General features: G+C 37.3%; 1 protein-coding gene across 1 annotated transcript in view; it reads left to right on the forward strand.

The window, feature by feature from the left end:
* The window catches only part of kiaa0586 (KIAA0586 ortholog), a 158,936-nt gene that overhangs the window by 74,106 nt on the left and 63,389 nt on the right, over nt 1–21,441 (forward strand). The window contains exons 13-18 of the mRNA XM_052145731.1: nt 1,356–1,428; nt 1,723–2,010; nt 5,123–5,297; nt 5,434–5,580; nt 17,125–17,321; nt 17,635–17,736. Of these exons, the coding sequence (XP_052001691.1) occupies nt 1,356–1,428; nt 1,723–2,010; nt 5,123–5,297; nt 5,434–5,580; nt 17,125–17,321; nt 17,635–17,736 (982 nt within the window). The remainder of the gene's footprint in view (nt 1–1,355; nt 1,429–1,722; nt 2,011–5,122; nt 5,298–5,433; nt 5,581–17,124; nt 17,322–17,634; nt 17,737–21,441) is intronic.

Consider the following 21,441-nt stretch of genomic DNA (forward strand, 5'->3'; position numbering starts at 1 on the left):
CAGCAGGGCATTTGCATAATGTGTACTGGAGAAACTATTGCGCCTCTAAACGCAGTATGCAACATTTAGATTAGCTCTGGCTGCAGATGTCGTCCTTCATTGGGATGTGGTATCTCAGACTGTCAGGACGTGAACATAAAAATAACTATACTTGCACAAGTTCTACTAATGGTCAACTGTATGTATTTGCTCATATTTATGTTTATACATAGCAGAACTGTTTTTTAGTCCATTTAAATTCAGTTTATTTGGAAGACATAGAAATTCAACTTACGATTTAAGATCCATGTCTATGTATTCCCTTTCAAATTATGAATTAAATTCACACTTTGTGGTAAATGTATCTCTGAAAGTAGCTGAACAGAAACCAGGGATGATTTCTTTTCCAAATACAGCTAGCCAACAATTATTATGTTAGCCAATAATCATTTTTGCATTTTATCCAAACTGACTTCTCAAACTGATTTCTCAGTATATTTTTCGGTTTGTTCACTGGGAGTTGAACCCACTACCACAGTGTTGCTCATCCAGTTTAACTACTTGTTTTCACAATATCAGTTTAATAACCGATATTATAAATATGCACCATTTTGCCTCTATTAAAATTTATACTATTCTTTATAAATACTATTATTTAGACTATAATGCATTTAAATTTCATAACAAATATTAATCAAATTTAATTGTGCAATCTTAAACAAAATTGTATTAATAAAACTTCAAATTTCAGGTTTTTAAATGTCATTTTCTTAAAGAATGCTCAGTTTAATTTGATGGAATTTTGTTGTGAAATTGAAATGCATAAAAAATATTTTATGTGTGTATTTATAATGATTAAATTATTTATATTATATTAATATAACAATTATTTGTAGTATTAATATACTGCATTGCATATAATAATATTATAAATATTATATTAATACTAGTAGTGCTAAAAAATGCTACATTTTACAAAAACCAATATGGTTGTTATATATTGTGCAGCTTTAACATTTTTGTCTCCATTTCATGCACTAAACACCAGCTAAAATCAACAACAAATTGTTAAATTAGCTTAGCTTATATTGTGTGATTTTATTCAGAATTGAAGACTCGTGTCTATGCATTTCCTTCAGAATCAAAGGCTAAATTGAATTCCCACTTTGAACCCAATTAATCTCCAAAAGTGGAACCCTGAACTCAACCTAGTGTTTCAAGGGTACCCTACAAAGTATTTGAAGGACTAAAAACGCCTAGAGCAACACAACAAGGTTTTCCGCCTAAAAAAAGTTGCTCTGTTGCCTTTGGTGTTAGATATGTCTTTGAGGATGTTTGCTGAATGTTGACGGCCTGTCATGTGTCTTGTCCTGTAGAGATGTCAGTGAGGAAGTGAGGATAAAGAAAACAGTTGATGCCTGGATCAATACACTGAGCAAGGAGATTCAGGTGAGTTGAACTGAATTATTTCTCTCTCTTTTTCCTTTCCCTCAAATACAGTCTGATGTTTTTATACAATCTATTGTGTTCTTTGTTCTAACATTCTTACAAATGTACATTATAGTTTCTCTCTTTAAGTTATTTATAGTGCATGGCATCATTTTGACAGCAATTTAAAATTATATGTCAGTAGAAAACTAGGGGTTTTACTAGTGTTAAACAATATCTCTTGTGCACACTTCCAAGCCTCTTTGACTGCAATGCCCTCTATCTCTCTATTTGCTTCCCTTTCCCTTCTGGCAGGATGAGCTAGCAAGGGAGAGTTCTGTTTCAGAGAAGAAGATTGTGGAGAGGAGTGATGTTGCTGTCTCTAAAGTGGTGCATGAGGGCCAGGGGAGCAGGAGTGGGCACAGCGTTGGTCCGAGAGGGGGAGGAAGAGGAGGAGGAGGAAGAGGGGGAGGCAATAGCTCTGCGGCAGGGAGAAAAACCTCTGTGAGAGGCTCTGTAAGAGCACAGGCAGAGAACACACTACCACATGGCAAACAACACACTCTGTCTGTCAGAACCAAACCTGAACCGAGCCAAGAGACGGTGAGCGGGATTGCAGCGTAATGAAATTCATAATGTGTGCAAACAGTGGCAAAACTCCTGTCAAAATTATATATTAAAGCTCTGTTCCTAACCTAGTTAGCTTCTTACCTGGACACCATTTCAAGGCATCAAAGGCACACCCTAATGTGAAGGTCCGAATAGTAAGCAGCAAAATAGTTCATTCTTTTAGGCAGCATCACATGGATCCTTAAAATAAAAGGCAATCTCAGAATGCATTATGACAAGCTTAGTGAAACATTTGATTTAAGATGGCAAGACTATAATAAATCAACATGAAATATTGATTTGAGTTTCAATAATTTATTTAGCTTTAGCAGAGTGATACAAGAAGTAGGACTCACAACATCCAGATGACTGGTGAATTATCACTTTATCCCCTGATGTGTGGTCATTATTTCGAAATATCAGAATGCTGGATGGTGCGATTGACCAAACAGAATAGTTTACTCCAAAGAGCTGTGTTATAAAGCAGGGTAAACTTCTATAGCGTTGAATGGGAGACCACACCAAATATTTTTTGCATTCCCATTTGCTCCAGCAGCTTAAGAAATAACCCAGTTATGTTTCCATGACTTTCCAAAAGAAAATATAAAATAGTTTGCTAGATTTACATTGCTAAAATATGGTGGAAATAAAAGTCTGTCATAAAAGTCTGTGAAAAGGTTCCATATTTATGTGAGAAGGACATCTTGGAATGCATTGTGGCAAGCTCAGTAAAAAAAAAGTTGTGAGAAATGTTGATAACAGAAAAATATCTTTACAAACAAAATAAAGAAGTAAAATCTATTTAAAATAGCCTATTTTACACAATGTGTGTGTGTTATGTAGCTTTATGCTTACTATATTTAAGTAGCTCATTGTTAGCTTAGCAATATGCTAACATCAGACTCTATTGAATTTAAGAGTTGAGTCTCCAGTGCGCTTCACTACTATTTATGTTTTGCAAATAATTGCTGTCTATGAATTTCTAATTTAGTGAGGATGCTGCCTAGTAGATAGCAAAGCAGCCTATTGTGTTTTGAATGAAAACATACAGTGACCTGAAAGTCATAGCACAAGCTAATTTGGCTGCTCTCCAAAGCATCTGTCTTTATTATTGAGGTTGAAAATTAATTAATGATCTGTTAACCTGTTTGTTTACAGTATCTATTTCTGTATGTTGTTTACTTGTCACTCTGACCCGATTAGCTCACAACAGTCCCAAAATTATCTTGATGTAAACACTTTAAACTCAGGCATGCATGTTCGCTGCATGTTGTTGTGTTTTTCCTAAATGAGCTGATTTGAGCAACCATATGTTGCCCTGACACTAATTCGCTAAAAATAAAGAGTGAGAAGACAAGACACAGGCCTGCCTTATCTGTGTTTGGCACAAGTCTGGTCCTGTTAATGGCTGTCCCCGCTGCCTGGTGTTTATGTGGAAGAGTCTTAACCTAGCAACACGTTCCAGTGGTTATCTGAGAGGTTACTATGTGTGGAGGGAGATGTGGTTTGTAATTGCTCTTATCGTTAAAGGTGCAGTCAATCCAGATAATGTGGCACACAATTAGAAGAGTTTGAGAGGTATTTTGCTGGCAACACTCTGGGGTTGCCATGAGTTTTAGATGAAAATAAATTAAATCCATATGGCTATTCCATGCTTACATGAACAAGTCTGTAATTATTGTACTTTGTAAGTGCATTGTGATCACTTTTATTGCATGTAACCTATATAAACAGTTTGTGTGTATCATTGCATAGTGTACCAAGTTGATAGATATTAGCATTTCATAGTATACGGTACAGTATATACCACAAGGAGTGTATCCTAGTATTGTGTACATGTATACTATAAATATAAGTGCACCATAGTGCAGTGTTTACACAATATTATTGTATTATACTTCAGTTTACTATCTCTCAGTAACAATATAGATTTGGAGTTAAAAGTCTAATGCTGCGTTTACACTGCCAGTGACAAAACAACCTCATCTCATTCATTTTCAATGAGAGCTGGTGTGATGTGGGCATGTCCAGCGATGCGACAAATTTGAGAAATGTTTAACTTTATGCAAATGAAGAGTGACTTTAGGGAGCGACAGCCAATATGAGAGAAGATGGTCACATGATCCTAATATTTTAATAATAATATTAATTGTAAACAAACCACGCAGTATATACTCTCCATACACACCACTAGCGACCTAACCACCAGACACTGGTGACATGCAGCAACTACAGTAAGTAGCTGGCAGTGTGAACGCAGCATAATTGTGCAAATGCATGTTTTCCCTAACAGAGGTTTTGTATGTTGGCTTTAAACACCTAGTTCAAAACACTCTTAAATTAGAATAATTCTTCCCCCCAAAGTACATTTTCACTATCACTATTTTTAGTTATAGCTCTTGCATAAACATGCGAACATAATCAAACCACACTGACCTACATTCAGACAAGAGTCAATTAAATTATGAAGGCAGAATTGTACTGAAAGGTTTAATTTGTTCGAAGGACAAAGGTTTTTTCAGAAAACTCAGGTCAGGGCATGTTGTCACATTTTTATCAGGGCAGGTTGTCACATTTCTTGTAAATTATCTTTTTGGATGTTTTCCATTTTTGTTGTTTTATAAATCGTTTAGTGCCGCATAATTGTTTAACTTTTTTAATTTAGCTGAAAAGCCTGTAATAGTCTGTAGAATGCAGGTAGATTTTTGTTTTGGTGATTGTGATGGTGGGAATACGTTCTCCGTCACCCCCCAATATTCACGTGAAACCTTCACCACTGGTTTTGTTAGTGTGATTGCCCCATTGGGGCAAGTTGTTACAAAAAAGGTCAACATGTGTTCAGTGAACTGTATAACTGTGTATATATAGTGAAAATGTTCAATAGCTTTTTTTGTAGCCAAGACTTTAAGGTCTTGGTCTGTGGTTATGTAGACATTTACTTAAAAATATTTCTACTCTGAGAAATATTTGCTGGACTAAAAAGTGTGACAACTAGTCCCGGTCTCTCCTTTAATATTATACAAATGAGTGTATACTTGTATAGTTGAGGCACATGAGACACATAAGTACGTTTGTTGATTTGAGTGGTTTTTTTTATTTATTTTAGTCTGAGCCAGTGGTGCTGAAATCTCAGGTTGATCAGGAGTATCTGGCCAAGCTGTATGGTAAAGCTCTTTATGAGGGGCATCGCCGAACACTGAAGAAAGGCCCTTACCTTCGATTCAACTCCCCCTCGCCAAAATCCAAAACCCAACGTCCCAAAGTTATAGAGACTGTCAAAGGTGATTTATGGGTATCTCTGCATTTCATTTCAAATAATATTTAATTATATTAATTTTTAGCTTCTCGCTTATTTTTAAGATCTTGCTGCACAGCATTTTGTTTTACATTTCCCTTTCTTTTCATTCTCTCTCATAGGGGTTAAGATGAAGTCTTCTAAAACCCAGACTAGTCAGTTTGTGGATGGTGAGCCCCATTTCCTGTTTAGACCCAGTGACCCAAACCAGCAACAGCAGCCTGGTTCCCCAGTGCGGTGCTACCTCGTTCCCATGGCTATACCTTTAGGTATAGTATGCCTCAATTAACACAGCCTTGAATTGATCACCAGATAATAAAATTATAAACACACCAGACTGTCTTTAAATAATCACAACACTCTAGGACTTGAGATAGTTTACGGTCCTAAATACATAAAGACGTATTGTGCATCAACCAGAACTATAATTATTCTTGGTGGAATACAAAGAATAAAAAGAAAAGTGACATTTCTGCAACACTATTGTCACAAAAAGGATTTGCAAAAAGGTCTGTTTTCAAACAGGTTTCCAAAACATTTCCCCTGCCTTTTATTGGTCAGACAAACGGATAGCCCTGCCACAAACTTATAGACCTTACTCGCAGTAGTGCCATCATCTTCAGTGACATGCATTGTATAAAACTATCAAAAAGTTCCTAGATCACATCTAATTTTCCACAACTCATGTTGTCTTGAGTCTACTGAATTACGGCCAAATTATTTGGACAATAAATCTAATTGTGATTATTTATAAAAATATTGCAATTTGAACTGCGATATAATTATTAGCAATTTTAAAAATACTAATATTAATATAAAAAAATATATATATATTTTTTTTAAATGTTTTTATACCAAATGTAAGTCATTGGAGAACATGATCTTCTGCCAATATAAATACTGTTTAAAAAAGGATGTTTACATTTTTTACATGTTTACAGTCCTTTAAAAAAAAAAACAGACTAAAATAAATAAATAATAATTGGGTAACATAGAGGGGGAAAACAGATTCACATCACCTACACATTGAATCTGTTTACTGTGTACCTGTTTCTGTCCTCTTTGTAATAGGGTCTCAGACCACTTTTCACTATTATTTTTTGGAACCCAATGAGTTATTACTAAGAAATGATTATGGAAATGGAATATAAAAATAATAATTATTATTATAAAATATTAGCATATTTACAGTATTTACTAATTTACACTTGAATGCGGCATTGCAATCCGGTTAAACCCTTAAGCCATTATTTTGGCTGAGCTTTTATTTTGACGGTACTTGATAGAAGACGTTTGTTTGTAGTTGAGTTAACAATGGCTGTTTATTGCAGAGAAATGCTCACATCCACTCTTCTGTCCACAAAAAAGTCAGTGTTAAGGGGTTGCTTTAGATTAGGGTACTAACTTTTTTTTGTTTGTTTTGTTATTAACAATTTTATTGATTCCATATAACAAATAAAAAAACATAACAGAATATTTGGAATCACATTATATAAATGTACAACCCCACCCCCACCCAACACAAACAGGAACCCCAATGGTCAAATGCCAATTGACAATGACACACAAACAGACAATAAAACAGTAGAAAATATTTAGAAATATATTTATAAATAAATAAATAAAAAAAAAACGTAAAAAGTACGTTCAAAAATAGAAAGGTTACAACATACACATTTTAAACAACAAGTCTCCCTCCTCTGCCCCTCCCGTGAGCCTTCTAAAAAGGCTAAATAGCTGCCGCATTTCTTTATGATCTATGTTGCCTAGCCGTCTATGTGACAAATTTAAAATGTCGCTACCCTGCCAAGGGTAGTAACTTTTAGCAGCCAAGCATATTTGGAAACATGAAAAATGTGCAATTAGTGAATCTGGAGCGCTCAGCTCATTAGCCTCACACGTGCTTTGATTATGAGTACAGAGAACAGAGCTGCACACATACAGTAAGCCCAACAAGCAGCATGTGCAGACCATTAATATGTTAAATTAAATCACAGATCAAAAAATCATCCCCAATAAAATTTCTTGGAAATATATTTTTTATCAATGTTTAGTCAGCAGTATGACTCAAAACATTTTAAACAACTCTACAACCCATTGAAGCGACTGCGCATCTCTACCTCACAGCCTCATTTTCATTCCCGTCAAAAATCAAAGATGGCTCTGCTGTGAATAAGGTCTATTCTATAGCATTGGTTGAGCCAATATTGATGTGTCGGGATGCTGCAAATACACACGACCAACCTTTTTTTTGTACCTTTGTCCATTGAAAAATTAGGATGCCCAATGTGGCTTGAGTGGTTGCGACGGCCTCCACATGCTGCAGTCATAAAACAGTCCCTCCTCAGACTGACTCTGAGCACACTGCAGCATTAAAGAATGAATTTAATTATACATACATTACAGCGGTGTGAGTTTAGCTCTTAATTACGGCTGCCTCTCCACTCGTTAAAAAGCCTTCATACGCCGCTCTCTTTTAATCACTTCACTGTCAGGGACATTAATGCCGTTCTATTACGTTCCCATTTTCCCAGTTGCAATCACCATGAGCTTCATCTCTGGTCTGACCTTGAACGGTTGGAGGTAATTCTGTTTATTAGCCTGAACAACCATATTTATGAAAACACTGCCATGCTTTACGAGGCCACTTTTTAGGGCAGTTATTGCAAATACCCAATTGAAAACATTTTGAAAACATCATGAAAGTATTATGAGATTATTAGTTTTTTTAATCTCCCCTTCCCCCTTACTTTTGAGGATCATGACCTCCTGGTGCCAAAACTATCCATTAGTTTGGCTGAATTGCCAGTCATTATTATTATTTTCGGCCATGGACTGAAGTGGTAATTAAAGGTGTTGCTTGAAAAATAGCTGTGATGAAGCCCCTTTACAACTGTTTACAGTATTCAGATATTTCCTGAATTGTGACTCAGGGTGTTGAAACTAAAATGGAATGGCAGGTGGTCATTTTGTGGGTTGTTGCCCGTCTGATGGACCGACCTCTGATCTGAGCTATGCTAGAGTGAACAAAGACTCTGCTAATCACATCTGCAATGCAGTGGCTCTGATCAGTGTCATAGGGTTCCCACAGTCACAGAAAACCTGAAAATATCAGCTAGTTTTAAAAGTTATGGGAGTTTCTGTACTGAATATATATTTCTCTAGTTGTGTTCTGCTCTAAGGTCCTTTATCAGATAGATATTGCTCCTGTGTAGAGTAAAACTAGCTTACAAGACATAGTGATGTCCGATTTGAGAGTGAATTGTTATTTTTAGTCGGTTCAATGAATAGGTCAAACTAACCAGTCACAAATTGGTTTTACTGATTCAATAGCGAATTCATCATCATGATATTTTAAAATTCGTCATTCAGTAATCGCCTCAATGTAATGGAAAAGTGCTTGAAATTCATTGGTCAAAGGGGTTGGGAACCATTATGTTAATGTCACTAATATGTTATTCAACGTTCACATCCTATCAGAATTACTGTTATTACGAGGTAACGATTCTGAGATTCTACCGGAGCTTTTACAAGTCAGAATCTTGTAATTACTGCTGTTCCGATACGGTGAATCTTGATGTTACAACAATTCCGATATGGTGAGAATGCACCGTTAGTCATGTCCTAACCAGGTATGACACAATTAATTTTACTTCAGCCAATTAGAACATATTTAATGTTTAATAGGCAAATTCGATCAATTGCCTTGACTCTGTCGCTATTGTTGTGATCATGGCTAGTAGAAAAATAAATTAGATTTACATGTAAGTAATAGTTTTTTCACTTGTCAATCATTGCAGTTTCCAGCGACAAGCAGAGTGTTTGTCAAACGCGAAGCAATGAGTCAACTGCAGCCAATCAGAATAAATTTGATGTTTAATAAAGTTCTGTGGAGAGGAAAGCTTAGACTGATGTGATCAAACATGGTTTTAAATGCATTAAGTCATTGCTTGTGTCTAAATCAGGAAAGTATTAAAGAAATATTTTTGAAGTAATGTGGCGTGTGAACCCTTATATTTTGAGTGTTTTTTTTTCTGTCTAATTTTACAGGCATAGTCAGTTATAAAGCCAAATTTTCCATATCATTCCCCAAGCCACAGCTATAAGACTTTCATCTAACGAAAGCCAAACACCTCCTGATAACTTCTTTAATACCCTGCATTGGCCAAAGGCACTTGGAGCATATAAGGAGTCTTTAACCAGCCCGGGGTGATATTTCAGACAAGGTGATTCCCAAGGCGTTTTAACCGTTTCTTACACCATCCATCAGTGTTGTCCCTGTGGCTGTCCTATTTCCCGTCACACCGAATGTGTGTGTAAAACCCAAGCAGAAAGTTCCAGACTCATTAATAACTTTCCAGCCAGTTCTGCAGGATTGCAGGGGAGCATTTCTGAAGGGGAGGGTGCCAGACTGCCCCAATCTGGATTGGATTGACTCGCCAAGGCTCAGACTTGGTCTCCTGAGGGCTGTAGATTAGAGCTGGCCTTATTTCCCCTCTTCTGTGACTCTCCAGTGAGGACGGTGGGAATTGCAGTGTGCCCCATGGGAATGGAGCGCAAGCCTTTCATCTGCTGCAGATGTTCAGCATAGCTCATCCACGGATGTTCCCTGAGTCACAGTCACACGCAAACTAAAGCAGGCAGGCTTTCCGCAAATCGTCTTAACAAGTTTTGCACTGCAGAGAAAAGAGAGTGGCAACTTCAGCTGTGATCAGAGGGCTTCTGGTGTTTGACAGACTGTGAATTTATACTGTTTATAGCGGTGTGTTTTCCGTGTTTCTATGTAACTTTTAGAGACGACTATTTTCTGTTAAAGGGATAGTTCTCCTTGAATTTAAAAAAAAAAATTGTCCTTCCATGTATATTGTTATTGACCAATCATTTCAAGAATATCGCAGTATAATTTTTTTCTTATATTGCCCACGCCATGTAGTTTGTAATAACTTGCTATTTTGTGGTAACCCACATTTGATGATCCAATCAATTTCCAGTGGATAAAATAATGTCTCGCCCTTCAATGTTTTCCTTGTAAAATGTTTTGTTTAGCTTGAAATTTGTCTACATCAATAATCTACACCATTTGCTCAAATAATTCATGACTTGTATTACATATACACTTACTGAGCACATTATTAGGAACACATGTACACCTACTTATTCATGTGATCATCTAATCAGCCAATCTTGTGTCAGCAGTGTAATGCATAAAATCATGCAGATACAGGTTTATTTTCACATCAACCAACAGAATGGGGGAAAATGTGATCTTAGTGTTTTTGACTATGGCATGATGGTTGGTGCCAGACAGGCTGGTTTGAGTATTTCTGCAACTGCTGTTCTCTTGTGATTTTTGCTCAGAACAATGGCAAAAACAAAAATCATTCAGTGAGTGGCAGTTATGCGTATGAAAACGCCTTGTTGATGAGAGGTGGCCAGACTGGTTTGAGCTGACAGAAACTCAGATAACCACTCGGTAACGCCGATAACCACTCTGTACAATTCTAGTGAGCAGAACAGCATCTCAGAATACACAATATGTCAAACCTTGAGGCAACTGGACTACAACAGCAGAAGTTTTGCCATAAACTCCTAATAAAGTGCTCAGTGAGTGTAGCTAACTAATATTGGCATTATATTCATGCTATATAGTCAGAGAAGAACTGGCTCCCCCAGCTGAGCCTGGTTTCTCCCATGTTTTTTTTTTTTTTCTCCACTAACATCTTGTTGAGTTTTGGGTTCCTTTGCCACAGTCGCTTTTGCTTGCTCTCTGGGGCCTAAAGACAAATATTTTAATGTGTTATTCTTTCTCCAACGATTCTTGCTATTCTCAAAAATTCTGAATCGATTCTGCGTTCAATTTAAACCGTGGCAGTGCAGTGGCGCTTACGTGCGTGCCAAAGACACGAGTGATCAAATGGACGGATGCACATATACTAAAGCCAAGCACACACCACAGAACTGATCGCAGACTGGATGTATCAACCACACGACCATCGTCCCCAAATTAAACTATGATCCAGATATTCAGTCAAAAACTCAAGCACTGATTTGCACAGAAAGGGAAACTGAATCAAATAAATAATAAAAACAGCTGAAAATGATGATGAAACAGTGGTAGACATGTGTGATTTAAAAAAAAAAAGATTATTTCCTAATCATTTTTTGTCTCCTGCTTCCCAATGCCTTTCTCTCCTCTTGTGCGCTCTATTTCTTTTGCTGTTGCTCATTGCCGTTCTCTTGCTTATCTCAAAAGTGCGTATACAAAATGTTGATTTGTATTCTTAAGCAGCATCTCGCTATTTTTGTCACTTGACTATCACCTGTGCTGTGGAAAGGAGAAACTGACATCTGCGCTCTCACAGAAGCAGATATCACATGTAGCCTTACTGGATTAGTAACTGATAGTTGTGGTGATAGTAGTAGGCTATGGATCGATTAATTATTAATTAATCATTTAATTCTATTTAATACTGAGTGTGTATTGATAAAAAATAATGTAGGACAAGATGCATTGTTATGCATTAAGAATAATTTTGTAGTCAGTTGTTACCCTTTAAATCGTAATCGAATCATGAGGCCAGTGAGATTTATACCTCTACTGTTCAATGAGAACTCTTAAGACCTAACAGACAGTACTGCATAATTTTCTGTAAACCTGTTTTGAAACCATGTGTATTGTGAAAAGTGCTATACAAATGAAAAATACTTGACTGAAATAAGTTGTGAAAAAGCGATTCACGTTGACTTTAAACTCAGAGGCTTGGATGAATCTGTTTATTCTCTCTCTACTTTTTTTTATGTAAGGGATCTTTTGTGTTTTTTGCTAAATGTTTTTTTTTTCACAATTAAACAATCCATTTTTAAGACTCACAATTCACATCCTGATTACTGCGGTCGCATAATCTAGATGTGTTGAGCAACCCATGGTCACTTTCTCTTGCCGTCTCTGAGGTGAATAGTTATACTATATTGATTGTAGACTAAATTGCTCTGGCGGTAGCCCCCGCAGAGAAGACGTGCTTTATATATAACTGCATTTTGTGTGCATCCTGTCATGTACTGCAGTGGTCTGTGGGTCCAGTAAAGTCAGTGATTTACACGCTCCTGGACACGATCCCATGCAAAAGCATTTTGCGGCTGATTCTACATGGAGCAGTGAATTCTGTCCCCTCATTTGGGGCTTTGTTTCCCTGCATGCCTTCTGGCCTTTCTGGTTTCGCGTATATCCCATAATAGCATTTCTTCTTCTCCTCCTTCTGTCCATCATTGTGCTAATCTGTCCGATCTCGTTTTGAATTTCGGGGCATGCTCTCTCGAGAGGTTCTGGAATACAAACGCCTCCTTTCAAGCGTTCCTTCGTTTGCAGTCCTAGAGCGGAGACCACATGTTTGCTATCAGAATTATTTGTGCATTCCAGATGAGTCAGTGCTTCTTGCTCCACAGCCACTATTTGGATGCCCTTCAGCCAAATTATGGAAATCGTAAAGCTTATGTTTCCCCTGCTTTGCATGGAAAGCTGGGAAAAACAGATTGTGGCGCTCGCAGCAGATTTATGCTAATGTGAGCCTCCTTGTTTACCATTAATGTGCAGAGGCCAGACTACCGACTCTATGTAATGGGGCTTGTGCATCCGTAACTTGTCTTCCTGGAAACAGGCATGACATTAACTGCGGCGAGCTACGCTAGCATACTCTGGCTGAACCTCTTTGTCTCTCGGTCCTGTTACAGAACAGATGTCAATCATGCTGCCAGATATGGCCTCCCATTTTGCCAGATGTGTATGAATGTGTTTTGGAGGAACATTTCAGTTTGAAGTAGCTTGGATGCCCTTTGCAATCGGTCTGAAGTGTGTTGAAAGGTGAATTAATGAGTAGGTGTGTGTGGGCTTGTGTCTGTCTTTAATATCCATCTTGCATCAGTATTGGGGTGGCATTGTGCCCTTGCCTGTAAACAGCGTGTTGATTTTATCTCTACCACGTCAGGGCGATGGATGTGCAGACTTTAAGGGTTTGACAGAGGAATGTTTGTGCTGCAGGAGTGTATTACTAATCATGGATCATGTGAAAAAGTGGGGGAGTTATAGTTAAAGTCAGAAGTTTACACACACCTTCGCCAAATACATTTAAACTCATAGAAAACATTCGCTGTCTTAGGTCAGTTAGGATCGCAACTTTATTTTAAGAATGTGAAATGTCAGAATAATAGTAGAGAGAATTATTTATTTCAGCTTTCATCACATTCCCAGTGGGACAGAAGTTTACATACACTTTGTTAAAGTATTTGGTAGCATTGACTTGTTTAACTTGGGTCAAACGTTTTAAGTATCCTTCCACAAGCTTCTCACAATAAGTTGCTGGAAAGTTGCCCATTCCTCCAGACAGAACTGGTGTAACTGAGTCAGGTTAGTAGTCCTCCTTGCTCACACACACATTTTCAGTTCTGCCCACAGATTGTCTATCGGACAGAGGTCAGGGCTTTGTGATGGCCACTCAATACCTTTACTTTGTTGTCCTTAAGCCATTTTTTCCACAACTTTGGAGGTATACTAGGGGTTGTTGGAAGACACATTTGTGACCAAGCTTTAACTTCCTGGCTGATGTTGTGAGATATTGCTTCAATATATTCACATAATATTCCTTCCTCACTATGCCATCTATTTTGTGAAGTGCACCAGTCCCTCCTGCAGAAAATTAACACCACAACATGATGCTGCCACCCCCATGCTTCATGGTTGGGATGGTGTTCTTTGGCTTGCTTCACCCTTTTTCCTCCAAACATAACAATGGCTGTTATGGCCAAACTTTTAGATTTTTGTTTCATCAAACCAGAGGCCATTTCTCCAAAAAGATCTTTGTCCCCATGTGCACTTGCAATCTGTAGTCTGGCTTTTTAATGGCTGTTTTGGAGCAGTGGCTTCTTCCTCGCTGAGCAGGTTATGTCGGTATAGGACTCGTTTTACTGTGGATATAGATACTTGTCTACATGTTTCCTCCAGCATCTTCACAAGGTCCTTTGCTGTTGTTCTGGGATTGATTTGCATTTTCGCACCAAATTACGTTCATCTCTAGGAGACCGAATGCATCTCCTTCCTGAGCGGTATGATGGCTGCATGGTCATGTTTTGTTTATGCTTGCATACTATTGTTTGTACAGATGAACGCGGTACCTTCAGGTGTATGGAAATTGCTCCCAAGGATGAACCAGACTTGTGGAGGTCCACAATTTTGTTTTCTGAGGTCTTGGCTGATTTCTTTTGATTTTCCCATGATGTTAAGCAAAGAGGCACTGAGTTTGAAGTTTGGAGGTCCTCCTACAACTAGGTCTGATACACCTATTAGAAGCTAATTGGCTAATTGCCTAAATGATTGACATAATTTTCTGGAATTCTCAAAGCTGCTTAAAGGCACAGTTAACTTTCGACCCACTGGAATTGTGATATAGTCAATTAAAAGTGAAACAATCTGTCTGTAAACAATTGTTGGAAAAGTGATCATGTCTTGCACAAAGTAGATGTCTTAAATGGCTTGCCAAAACTGTAGTTTGCTAATATGAAATCTGTGGAGTGGTTCAAAAATTTGTTTTATTGACTTCAACCTAAGTGTTCAGTAGCCCCAGTCCTGGCAATGGTTAACTCTGCAGACATGTTCATGTATCCCCAGTGCCTGATAAACTGCAGATTTTTTCCTTTTTAATTATGTAGGTAGGTAAGTAAATAGACATTTATCAGAGCCTACTTAGATTGTACAAAACAACCTGAAAAATATGAGATGCAAATAGGGCTGTCACGATTATAAAATTTTGGTTGGTTAATTTTCATATAAATATTTTTATATGTTTAATGATTTAATGCCCATTATGTTCATCTCAGTTACATTGTATGCTTAATACAAATAAACCTTAAGTAATTATTTATTCATATTTAACTTTAATGATGACATGAATAATTACATTTGAAATATTTCAATATTTACAAATATGAGACATATTATAATATGTATTTTTTTGTTCAACATTAGTCTTTGTCTTTACGCTGTTGTTTTTGGAACCCAGACAATATTATATTGTATTAAATAATATTATATACAAATGATATTATATTTTGGGGCTGCATAGATTATTCGACAAGTCTAGAATAACTAAGTGTAGACAATGTGAGCCTGAAGTCGACCAGTTGTCTTCCACATGGTGAATTTCCAAAATGTAGGATGGCAAGGAAAGACTCATTCATATTGTGGAAGGCTCTACCTGATTTGTTAGGGTTAGGTTTAGGGGTTGGGTAAAAGTTTCTCTGACCAATCATGAACCCTTAAATTTGTTATTGATTTATTCATGAAAATGATTGACTCTTCACATGCCATCCTACATTTCGGAAACTCACCAGCATGTATGAAGGCTCTGCACTAAAAGACTGAAGTGGCTCAAATTTACTTTGATAAAGATGACAGATACTACAGTGACTTCCAATATATGCAAAGTGGCCTTCAATAACACAGATACTATGGCTATGCATAATCATTTAAAAATGCACCCACTGGTACTAGTTAGTGATTTTCAACATGATCAGCACAACTATGTGTGTTTGGACATCTGAACTGGTTGGGGTTCATGCCATCAAGAACATAATTCAGAAAAGAGAAGGGGTTCAAGTTGAAGTACGATGACATGACGGAAAGCATCACCATCCTGCGCACTAGATCACATGTCCGCCACAATCATCAATGAGGTCACGACTAGTTTAATTCGACTCGACTAATGGGCTTGAATTGTCATGCAACCTCTAATTATATATTATATTATAACATGTTACTGTATATTCTTTACTTTCACCTGCAATGACCAATAACATTAACCATTACACAAACGTGTTGTAACCGGAGCACTTTGAATTCACAATGTTAATACTTTTTTAAATGTGTTCATAATTTAAAGTGTAGAATAATCGCAGCTACCACAAATAGCTTACTTTATTAAGAAGTTATTTATTCTAGAAAATATTACACAAGGGTAGAATGATGTAAATAATAACATTTACAATAACAAAATATATTTTTTTATATGAATCACTTCCACCCGCAATGACCAAGCACATTTGCCATTCACATTGTTTTGCATTCACTTTGAGCATTAATACTTGTTTATACTTTCACGCTAGTGTGGTGTGAACTGAAATGTGATTGGTATTTGAAGTGCACAATAATCAAGGCTATCTCAAGTAACTTTGGTTTGGTTAAATTATCACGATCAGGCATTTTTGAAATAATGGCGACAGGCCTATACACAAGTATGTGAACTTAAATGCTTAGTAATGCAACATTTCACATGATGTTTTATCTGAACGTGTAGAATATATTTCTGACGTAAAGCTGGAGCAACCTGGGTTTAAAGGTGCTGTCAGCGATTTTGGCCATCCTAGAATTTCCACAAGCTGAGCCGTTGGATAGGCCACACCCCCTCTTTCCAAAACCTGAACTCCAAAGATACCAAATGAGCTTTATTAAAAAGGAACAGTTGTCAAAAACAACAGCAACAAAATAGCTCCATCAACTGTTATGAGCAACATAGCAGAAAAATGGTATCAAGCCTAAATAATCCACTGCAACTACAATACTAGGAGGACGCTAAAAATGATTAACATGCAGAAATCATCAGAGACCAAGATTTTTGCATACCTTTCCATGAAAAAAATCATTTACAGCACCTTTAAGTGTTTTGCTCAAGGGCTCTATGGTGATAACTCTTGGATTGCAGGATTCAAACCTATAACTTTTCGGTTACAGTCCAAGATCGTTAACCACATTGTGTTGCTCTCTCTAGGCAAGCCCAGAGTTGACGGTCAGGCCCCGTTGCCATCACGGGTCATCATTAACAACAAAGCCCCAACTGTAACAACCTCCTTCCCTCCTATAACCATCTCCGAACCCAAACCAGCTTCTGCAATTCAGAAGCCCAACACCATCTTACTGGAGGTCAAGTCAGAATCGAAGAAACGAACCCCACAGCTTGAAATACAGGTGAGTCTTGAAATCTTAGGATCTCTGTATTGCACAGTAGTGTGCAATTTTTGTTGTTTTTAACTTAGTAGTAGTGCAGTACTATTATCTGTTTTTCTACAACAAATTAGTATTTTAAAGGTGCACTCAGTAATATTTGTTTTTATGATTGGCTGTTATTTTATACCTTTGCTTTCAGCGAGAACAGAAAATGTACATACACAGAAAACTTTTGCGTGCACCTTGTTTTGACAGCTTCACTTTCTTATTTCAATTTTGACTGGCATTTGTTCACATTAATTTGTGTTATAATTGATTTGTGTTTTGTTTGCAGGTCCAGCCGGGTGTGAACATTGAGAGCGCTCTTTGCAGCCGACTCGCTTCGTCACTGCCATCGATTCCAGCTGATACTATCATTCCTCCTCCCACAATTTATGTGAGACCTCTCAAATCACCAAGAGCACATATTAGAATCACAAAATTCATCTTTATCTAACACTCTAAACAGAATTAGCATGCTTGCCAATAATTGGTTGGCCACTTCTCAATATTGATCTTTTTTGGCACTTTCCAGGTAAAAACTGCTGTTTTGTAGCAATGTAACCGCTCATATTTCTGCAGGCTCTCAGATTGATTGTACTTCCAGAACATGCTGAAAGTGTAATATTTACATGTGTGTATGCACAGTCCATGGCTCTTACGGTATTGGCATAGCAGCTGATCTTGGCTCTTTTCAGAGTATGGATGGATGTTATGCCATTATATTTTGGCCGTACTCCAGTTTGCTGTACAGCTTCAAGGGCCAGTTTTGTTCTTGCATTTCTCATCACCCTGCCATTGATTTTTGCCAAGCTGTGTGTGTGCGTGCGTGCGTGCGTGCATGCATGTGTGCTCTCAGAACCTGTTCAAGCAGATGAAGATGGATGAGGGGTGTGTGTGTGTGTGTGTGTGTGTGTGTGTGTGTGTGTGTGTGTGTGTGTGTGTGTGTGTGTGTGTGTGTGTTTGTGTTGTGTGTGTGTGTGTGTGTGTGTGGAGCTGAATGTAAAATGTTTCAAGGGGGACTTTGCCGCCAGCGTTTTCTGCTCTCACTCCTCCAGTCCCGACCTCAGCTTTTCACATCTGGTTGCTTGGCAACAGATGCAGCTTCCTTGCTGCTCTGTCAGTTCATTAGTCGATTCTGAGCAAGCGTTTGAGAGGAGCAGCTCTGGGGTCTTGCTGCTGTTAACCATTACAGCTCCCTGGAAATAACATTAAAAATGGCATCTTTTGTGATTAATTGCGCTTTCTTGCGATAAGTTGTAGATGTGTTTCCTCTTCTTATTTTACATCGATATTGAGGACAAACTGTCATTTTTCATGCAGTTAGTATTTTTTGTAAACTCTTGAACAGATTTTTAACAGCGTTTATTATTGTTCATATTAAAAATGGATCTTTAATATCATATTACATTTACATTACATTTATGCATTTGGCAGATGCTTTTATCCAAAGCGACTTAGTGCATTTATTTACAGGGACAATCCCTCCTTGCTCAAAGACACGATAGTGGTGGCCGTGGGGCTCGAACCAGTGACCTTCTGATCAACAGTTATGTGCTTTAGCCCACTACGCCACCACCTCACAGATATACCTAATCTTTTGATAAAATGTAGGTTTTGCATTGATTCGTGGACGTGTTTCCTCTTCCGATTGTGCGTCGACATTGAGGACTTACTGTAATTTTTCATACAGTTAGTAACATTTCTTGTTCACCCTTAAACACGATTTTAAGAAGGTCAGCCCTTAATCAGTTTTAGAGTTTTATTAGTTTTTATTATTAAAATGGATTTTAAACATCTTATATATACGTTTAAGTTTTAAATAGTTTTTACCTAATACTATTATATTTTAACCCAATTTCACCTATGAAGATAGCCATAGAAGCTTGCATTGCATTTAAATCAAACAAACAGTGGTTTGTACAAGTTTGAGGACCAGATTCAACTTATATTCTATTTAGAACAGTCAAGATTTAGCGTGCACTGTTAAAATTGGTTGAAATTAGTACAAATTGTACTATTTTAGGGCCAGATTCATTGGTAAATTATTTTGTAAATATTTTGAATGGTCAATCTTAGTTTTTACTGTTAAAAAGTACAGCGTTATATACTAAAGTTGAACTATACTGTATTTATTTTATTGAGGTGGATTTAAAAACTAGCTTCTACCTCAAAGTCTAAAAGTCTACAAACCTTTCATTCAATTTAATTATTAATTGAACATTGGTGTCTTTTATTGTATTACTGATGCAACCATATTATTAAATCATTAATGCATTTAAGGCTGTGCATTACAGTGATTTTTACCAGGTTTAAGGGGAGCACTCTGATTTGTGTCGATTATAAAGAAACGAGAATGTGTGGTTGTCTGTGTATTTGCATGTGTGTGTTTAAGATTCATTACATAATGCATCTTAGTGGAGCTGTTCTGGTTGGCACTATTATAGCATGGCTGCATTCATCGCTTTGTCTGTGCCCTTTTAATGCCCTTGACTTATTAGACATGGGCAAGGACAAACACACTACACCCAGAATCACACTATATAGATGCACTGTGTACCCACAAATCCCACCGACTGGTTTAAAATCGTACACTTTACTCTACAGAAGGTGAAAAATGCACACACACACCTACTGCATCTGTTGAGATTCTGAAGTGTGCATCTAATGGTCACCAAGATATACCACGAAAGATACAGCTAGCTGGAAAATTGTTCCTTATTGCTGTAATTTTTGTACCAGAGTAAATCATTTTCATGATTGTTGAAACTACGTCAGATATTTGGGTCACAGGACAATGGCCACATTCCTAGATGAATCATGTCTGGAAAAGTATTTTTACCACTCACCTGAAATCCTAAACAGTCAAGAAGTAAGTTTGTTGTTGTGCATTGTGGACAATGTTGTGTGCGATACAATTCTTTTGTTTTCCTAGCCAGCATAATTTGCTGTTCAATGACAAAATTACCACTTTTCATTTTTTGCTTGTGCCTTGTATCTCTGTGTGTGCACGTGTATACATATATGAGCTTCAGGGGAATTGTGTAACTGTGCGTGAGCAGAATAGTAAGTCAATTGTGTGTCCGTAGTTCACTGCAGCTCTGCAGTCTTGTCTGTTTTCGCTGCTCCAATGAAGCTCCATCCTTATGCTTATATTCACTATACGTACTATATAAGGAATGTACAGTCTCAAAATGTATATAGACATCCTGCCAATCGTAAAATAAATTGCAACAGTGTGAGCAGTCATTTTTATTTTGCAAGAATGACCAGCTGACTGTACATTATCCCTCTTCCCTTCTCTATCCCTCTTAAATCACTGCTTACCAAATAAATGAGTGTGAAATAATGAGTCTAAAATTGTTTTATTATGTAAGAAGAAAGAGACCACAGAATGAAATGAGACATGAAACTAGCACTGCTAGGAAACCGTTTGCCTGGGACAATAGTCATATTTTACACTTTAGCGATCATTATACAATCATAATTGACTGCAGAATACAGTGATTGACCAATCAAATTCAAGTATTCCAGAGAGCCGTATAATAATGGGTTGTAGCCGGAATTTATTCATCATTTTGTTGTGCTCACATCTTCAAAATACGTGATCCAGTATGATACACATCATATCTACTATATGAACAATGTTGGTCACCATAGAGCTTTAAAAGCTGTTTGATTAATGCATAACAGAAGGACAGCATATAACACTATCTGTCTCCCATACTCAGCACGTCTGCACCGCTCATACACATGAGCAGACCGACTCTCTCAGTTGCCATAGAAACAAGGCTTAGCTGTGTGAGACAAAACCCTGAAAAACTGCTGCATGATTTCCTCTCACACACACAACTCATAAACAGTAACAGTTTATGATCTCTATCATGAGACGGAGTGATTCATTGAGTCTTTGTAGAGACACCTTGTTAAGGACAATGTCTCGTCCCTCATAGAATGTGTTTAGAAGCAGTTTGTTTATGTGTAGCCAGCATGTCTTCAACATGAGTGTTACTGTGTTAGAACAAGAAGAGTCTCTGGTGTTTCTTGACAATTAAAGGAATGGTTCACCCATAAATGTAAATTCTCTCATCATTTACTCATC

The sequence above is a fragment of the Xyrauchen texanus genome, chromosome 16 (assembly GCF_025860055.1).
Source record: "Xyrauchen texanus isolate HMW12.3.18 chromosome 16, RBS_HiC_50CHRs, whole genome shotgun sequence".
NCBI classification, from domain to species: Eukaryota; Metazoa; Chordata; class Actinopteri; order Cypriniformes; family Catostomidae; genus Xyrauchen; species Xyrauchen texanus.